General features: G+C 39.8%; 1 protein-coding gene across 2 annotated transcripts; it reads left to right on the forward strand.

The window, feature by feature from the left end:
• Positions 1-1947: 1947 nt before the first annotated feature.
• On the forward strand, positions 1948-7009 carry LOC137135600 (palmitoyltransferase ZDHHC12-B-like). Of its 2 annotated transcripts, XR_010915469.1 has the most exons (6): positions 1948-2296; positions 3149-3282; positions 3790-3879; positions 4655-4821; positions 5547-5964; positions 6150-7009. XR_010915469.1 is itself a non-coding variant. In XM_067519918.1 (5 exons), the coding sequence occupies exons 1-5, from the start codon at positions 2185-2187 to the stop codon at positions 5860-5862; spliced, it is 819 nt and encodes a 272-aa protein (XP_067376019.1). In that variant the 5' UTR covers positions 1948-2184; the 3' UTR covers positions 5863-7009. The 2 variants fall into 2 exon arrangements, 1 of the variants encoding a protein (XP_067376019.1); XM_067519918.1 differs by having other exon boundaries at positions 5547-7009.
• The last annotated feature ends 55 nt before the right edge of the window (positions 7010-7064 follow it).

A 7064-nucleotide genomic window follows, 5' to 3' on the forward strand; every position in this document is an offset into this window, starting at 1 on the left:
GTTTACCTGCTGCTTCATCAGTGCAGGATTACTGGGACATTTCCTCTTGACCCTGTAAACAAAGAGAATTGTGGGTGTTTAATGCGTTGGTGGGACAAAGTTTAATTCGGTTGTCATACACGTTGTCTTGTGTTGCTTTCTTGAAATCAAGACCAAACGTGGACGGGTCAAGTTTCACTGCCGCTTTGCATATGACAATAGATGTTTTGAATTCTCGTTTCTAATGAAACTATATATTTTGGTCAACGCGACCAAGGACCAATTGTGTAATGTTAATAAAGGAAAAACGTAACAAAGGTTGTTCTCGTGCTATGTTCAGTATTTAAATTAGGTCAAATTAAATGAGGAAACTCTACAGGTTGTTAGTCTGTCACATCAGGAAGTAAAGCGGCGGTGCAGCAATCACCGTAACATCCAGACCAACTGCATATTTGGCTATTGATATTCTAAAGCTCGGGTTGCCTCCACTCTCTCATGTGTAGGAAATGTGATATGATATGTCCATGTCACTGAGGCAACACCACCTCTCTTCGGGTTTTTTTCTTCGGCTTCAATTCCTTGTCCTCACCTACGGCCGCCGCCATTATTCCAAAGCACGACGTCCAAGGCGTCTCCAAGGAAACGGCGACGGCTTCCCATCACTGTCGTGACTCTTTGAGTGACGGACGTTTTTCTCAGTGTTCAAAACCAGCATCAATCACCCAGTCTTTCATAAAACAACTCAATATATTTTGAGTTGATTGACAGTTTAATCCAGCATTGTTCATGTAGCGTTAAGAATCAGACACCAGCCCTCAAACGCAGTTTTTAATAAATGGGAACTGCACGTCGCTTCTAGCTGCTGAAAATGTTCTCACCCTATTTTCATCAAATTGTAACTTATTTACATTTTCAGGGTTATTCCTTTTTTTTTCCTTATTACTTTGGGTTCCACAAAACAAATGAAACATTAACTCAGCAGAGTAATATCTCTAATTGTTCCCAGAAGGGTTTCAACCCTTGTACAAAACTCCATTTGCTGCCAAGTTTCCTGGAAACTGGTCCTGACCAGAGAAGAATTTAAAGGTAGATTATAGCCTGTCTGCTCTTTGCTCTAAAGTGAATCCCAACTATGGTTGAATTATTACCCGCTGTGGTTTTCCTGGCACCACAGACATTTTTTGTAAATATATTCAACAATATAATTTTGTAAATGTGTGATTATGCTTTGACCTTGAGCAAGGATGTGGAAAGCAGGAGACAGTGAACTGCAAATAACAACTCTCTCTCTCTCTCTCTCTCTCTCTCTCTCTCTCTCTATATATATATATATATATATATATATATATATATATATGATATTAAGGCGCTTGTAATAAACAAAGTATATAAAAAATATATAAAACTTTTTTGTGGTGTTGATCTGATTTACTGTTGTGTTCACACACATTACTGTTGCTAATAAAAACACAACTCCAACTACAATTTACCATTAAGAACGTCAATTTACAATCAGTGCTCTAATACAATGTTCATATTCTGTCAAATGACAAAGACAAGCATACATAGCGTACGTTCCCATGTATAAGTAACATAAATCAATGTTAATACAAACACAGGTTTACAGACAAACTCAATTCTTTCCCTAACTTCAAATATGTTCCCAAAATTTACTCCTCTAATGGAAAAAATTATCATAACTACACCTCAACTGAAATTTATTTTGTGTTTTTAGTTTTTTTGGATGATCTTTTTTTTTAGACGCATATAAGATCCTCAAATTTCTGAATTATCTGTGTAGGATTCCGACTTTAGTGCTACATCACTGAAATTGAGTTTGTTTATGGTGTTTATAAGTTATAGGCAGCCTATAATTGATGAACACAAAGCTATTGTTATCAAATGTAGTTACATTTTTTTTCCTTATTCGCGCTAATTGCAGAGTTTGTCCTGTGCAGGCCCCTGTAGTAAACCCCAGTGACGACAATAGGAAGTGTAGTAACCATTCATAAACAAAAAGTGAATAAAATGACCCGGGTTTACTACCGTAGTTAACGAAACAGTGACTTTAGAAAACTTTAATTTGGTCTTAAATATCTCAAAAGTGTTGTACCTTGTAAGCATTTGTTATGTTTTTGTTACGTTAGTTCTTTTGATAACGGCTAAAGAAGCTAAACAGTTTGCAAACAATTAGCAGCGCTGCTAATGAAATGTATTAATATGGTGCAGAACATGTTTCGCACCGGGTTCTTCGTTCGGGCCACACACACGCTGATAACCTGGGTCATAACCCTCATACTGTTTCTGCACAACACAGGTAAGTTCATCCAATGTCAACATGTGAAGCCCCTAAGAACAAATAACCTTGACTTACTGGTCTGAGGTGCTTATATTTTCTTAGGGTGTATTGTGATAATTTTGTGTGTGTACTGCAGTAAGTCACCTGTACCTTAAAGAGGACATTCATTTGTGAGGAAAGCAGTAGCAGCAGAGGCTGAGCTAAACCTTACCTTCAGTTTCTGTATACTAAACAATGCAACATGCAGATTTAAAAAGTCCTTCCAGAATCAGAAAAGTCATTAAACAAGTGTTGGATATTCAGAACTGACATGAGTGTTTTAGACCATTGCTCATAAGTCGGCTAAGGTCAAAACCTTTTAATGTGACATTTTTCAATGGTTACACAAAACCGTATTTCTTGAAGATCATACACTTCTTATCAGGGCATGAAGGCAGGATGCATCCTCTGCAGAAATTGGCAACCATCTCAACTGTTTCCACTCATATGACCCATTGCTGTCTGTTTCACAAAGCTGAAGGGATGGCTTGTACTCTCATGTAGATAAAGGAGGAATGTTGCCTGCTCTTTGGGGTCAGTACTGTACTGCCGAAGTATATGTGTTGATTTCTTGCTGCAAGTAAAACTTTCAAACGAGATTCCAATGACTCTTTTGTCGCCGAGTAAGATTTTCTCTTCAGGAGGGAAAAATGTAATTTAGAAATCTAGACTGTTGCATAGAAAGTGTCCAGCAGAGATAAATGTAAAATACCATGTAGATATAGGAAAATATTTACAATAGTGAACAGTGGCAGTGGTTAGTATGGATGACATCTGGCCAACAAAAGTAATTTTGCTCGATATTGTGTGTGTGTGTGTGTGTGTGCGCAGATTTGCGGAAATGTGAAGAGCGAGGAGAGCTGCTGCTGCCGGTTCTCTTCTTCCTCCTGGTCGTGCTGTCGGTGCTGTTATACTACGCTGTTTCTTTAATGGACCCTGGCTTTGTTCTCACTGACACTGTCAAGGTACGAGCAGCTAACCCCCAGGCCTCAGGGTTGAGCTTTCTCCACCATGAACATTTGTTTTTACTACGTGTGCATGCAGTAAGCAGAGAAGCAGTACTCTAGAAGTAGACAGAAGTACTCTGTAACCAGTAAAAGTCAGACTTTACGTACTTTGGTGGTGGTTTACACACTCATAGTTATAAATGTAGGATTAGGATCATACTGTGTTTAATTAGTCTTGAGTCTGATCGATTAAATAGAAAGTAGATGAGTAAAATCATACTCATACATTTGACTGACATATGACTGATATTCTCAAATAAAATAGTAATTTTTCATAATTGTACTTAAGCACATGGACTTAGTTATGTTCCACCACTGGCAGCAATAAGTCAACTTTTTCTGCCAGTTTATTGAATTTTGGTAAATGGAAAACATGTATATATTTTACTATAGCTACATGCCATTACAACAACAGATGCGTATGAACATATATGATCCACATCAGTCTCTTGTTTTTATTTGCAGGGTGTTCAGGGTGCAGATGAGGAAACAGAGATGATGATTCCTCAGTCTTCGACCCCTCGGCTGCGGCGCTGTGGATACTGCCTGCTGCAGGTAACCGCCTGCTATGTGATCATTCAGATTCATCGCAAAACCAGATTTTCTGTGGTTCTTGATGAACTCTAAACACTATTATATAATATATACAGATATTCTGTATCTGAATTGCTGATTGATATGATACTGAAGGTGCTATAAACTTTGATGTTTTGGTCTTAAACCCAAATGTCTCCGGTGTACAGCAAATACGAATTAATTGGCTTTGCTATTCCAATACTTTCGGAATATCCCGTCATGTCTGTGGGGTGGCCCTGGTTGGTGCGATCAGTCACGTCATAGAAGGCTGTCAATTTTACAAAAACAGCTTAACTACCTCTAATCAACGATCAAGTTCGGAACTAAGGAAGCAAATAAACCAGAGGCTCTGCCTTTTCTCCCGTGTTTGTCTGAACTGGTTGGGCTCCGTTTCTCTTTTCAGAGTCGGAAACAAGTCTTTGAATTAGTGAGTAAATGTGCCTCCCTGCACATGGAAAGTCTGTGGTATTTTTATGCAAATCAGGAAAAACAAAACGAAATTTGGACGATGTGAAGACACAGAGAGTTATGGCATGTGAAATTACGCACAAATGAGAATTCACATTCATACAAATATGTTAAGATTGGAATAAGATGCTTATTTTGAAAGACGTAATCATTTTCTACACTTCATGTCTTTAAGCACAATCACAAACGGATCCATTCCTGATCAGTAATTAGGCCTAACCTGAGGAGGGGTCCCACTTTTCCCAGTTTACTACAGCGTCTCTCCTTTTTTTGTTTATATATGCAGCAGCCCATGAGAGCGAAGCACTGTAAAACGTGCAAACACTGCGTTCGCCGCTTCGACCACCACTGCCCCTGGATCGAGAACTGCGTGGGAGAGAGGAACCACCGCTGGTTCGTCATCTACTTGCTGGTGCAGCTGCTGGCGCTGCTGTGGGCTCTTCACATCGCTCTGTATGTCTGAAGATCACACTGTCTGTGGGCTTTGAGAGAAATGTCCTAATCTGGTGGCAAAGTGAATAACTGCAGCCTCGTTTTATCAGATAATGAGTCAGGCGTGACACAAAGCCTCGAGCTACTGAGAAACATGTTGCCAATGACTACATGTAAACGCTGCTGTAATTACCTACATGATAATAGAAAAGGCCTTTTGGCCACAGAGGCAAATGCATAAATGAAGATAAATGGGGGGCACTCTATAAACCCAATTCTGGACCATGAAGCTTTCTGGCAGTACCAGAAGGTTTTAGCTGGATCAGGGATGATGGACTATTGTGAACATAACAGAGAACAGTGAAGGTCCAGGCATTTAGACTCTGTCATGGAGTCACAAGATTAATCTGAGGAGTCTAGAAATGACTAATGTAACAATTTTTCCCACTGTCTTCTAGTCTTTGCCCCGTTATTCTACTAAACTCAATAATTTCAGTTGTTTTGCTCAAATTGAACAAAGAATGAGTTGCTCTTTAGTCAAAGTGGTCCCAGCTGGTAAACATGGTGATAAGGGGATTTATTCTGAATTCTAAATGTGCTGATGTCAGAGCCAGTCGTAAATCTATGATCCAAACTTAGAATAACATTTTGATTGGTGGTGATGGGACCATGCAGCCTGCCAGACATCCTTCAGGGCAGTAACACCATGGTTGTCTTTCTCCTTCACATTAGTGTGTATCTTCCAGGTCTGGCATCTCACCCAGCATCACGTGGCAGCAGTGGTTCCGAGCGAACGGGTTGCTGTTGGCGTCGCTGGGTTTCGTTGGGGTTTTCTCTGTGGTGTCGATGGTGCTGCTGGGCTGCCACCTCTACCTGGTCTCCATCAACTGCACCACCTGGGAGTTCATGTCCCGTCACAGGATCTCGTACCTGAAGAACACTGGGAACGAGGAGAACCCGTTTGACCGAGGAGTCTTCTGCAACCTGTGGGACTTCTTCTGCATCTGCAGGGTGGTGGTGTGGGAGCACGTGTATCACAAGAGAACGTCCAATCCAGTCTAACGTCACATCGCTGTCGAGACTTCATCCAGGCACTGCCTCAGCGAAAGAGACTTGAATGCCTACGCTGTGCCTTCAACTAAGCACCTTCCGTGTTAGCAGCAGGTAAGACATCTTTGTTTTATGTGATTATGAAAACAGGACTAAAAACACACAACACTCCAAAAATACTGCTGGCTTTGTTCCTTGATGGCATTGATGTAAGACAAGCTAGATTATTTGTTTCAGTTGGGTTTTACTTGATGTATTTTCTTTTTTTTTTCTCTCTATAAATACTTGTGTGGTGTCAGTCCTACACCCCACAAAAACACTCGGTAAGAAAATGCTTTGGGTTGCAAATACGGGAGCACATCAGCTGCATTGAAATGCTTTTGGTGTGGACACTTGGAAACTTTACAACAAAATTTGATGAACAAATGTTGACCAGCTACCTGCACACATACAAGACCTGCATTCAAGCTAGTTTTAAATTGTTTTTTCAGTGTACATGTCTTTCTAGAAAATAACCTTGTAAAGACGGCGACAGTGCAGCTCAAGAGATGTTGGGTTAGTTGGTCCGGACTGAGATACGTCTAAAACTACTAAATTAAGTGCCGTTAATTTAGTTTTTACAGACTTGCATGATCTTCAGAGGATGTATTAGAAAAACACTGACGATCCTCTGACTTCTCATCTTGTCCAGTCATCAGATCAATCTTTAATTGTGTTTGTATTTGCTCGTCATTAGGGCTTAATCTGACAAATCAATAAGTAAACAAGGCTACAAACCCGACATCGAGCAGAAATCTTTGCGGTTTGACTTAAGGGACAAACAAACAAACAAACAAAAAAAGAAGTTAAGGCTTCACAACTGGGAGAAACGTCTGGGGCTTCTTACTGCATTGTGACACAATTGTTACTGGATGAAGAATAAATGCAGCAACGAGACCGAACACTAACAGTAAATCAAAATTTGTGTTTTCAGGCTTGTATTGTAAGAACTGTGACCCCACATGATGAAAGCGCAGTTTTTAACCTCGGTCTGGTCACCACTTTGTCACTTTAACATCCCTTACTCATTATGTTCCTTTGGTTTGATGTACTGTAACTGCTTGCAAGTGATTAATCTTTACTGTATAATGATGAAAGCCAAATTTTTTTACAAACTTTTTTTACTGTATTAGTTTTGTTTGTATTTATTGACAACAAGAGTACAATAAAACACA

The sequence above is a fragment of the Channa argus genome, chromosome 11 (genome assembly GCF_033026475.1).
Source record: "Channa argus isolate prfri chromosome 11, Channa argus male v1.0, whole genome shotgun sequence".
Taxonomy (NCBI): Eukaryota; Metazoa; Chordata; class Actinopteri; order Anabantiformes; family Channidae; genus Channa; species Channa argus.

Excerpts from the sequence above, each read along its gene's own strand:
- LOC137135600 (XM_067519918.1), top strand. The coding sequence starts at position 2,185 with ATGAAATGTATTAATATGGTGCAGAACATGTTTCGCACCGGGTTCTTC. Across the intron at positions 2,297-3,148 it reads ACTGTTTCTGCACAACACAG|ATTTGCGGAAATGTGAAGAG; the intron begins GTAAGTTCATCC and ends GTGTGTGCGCAG. Across the intron at positions 3,880-4,654 it reads GTGGATACTGCCTGCTGCAG|CAGCCCATGAGAGCGAAGCA; the intron begins GTAACCGCCTGC and ends TTATATATGCAG.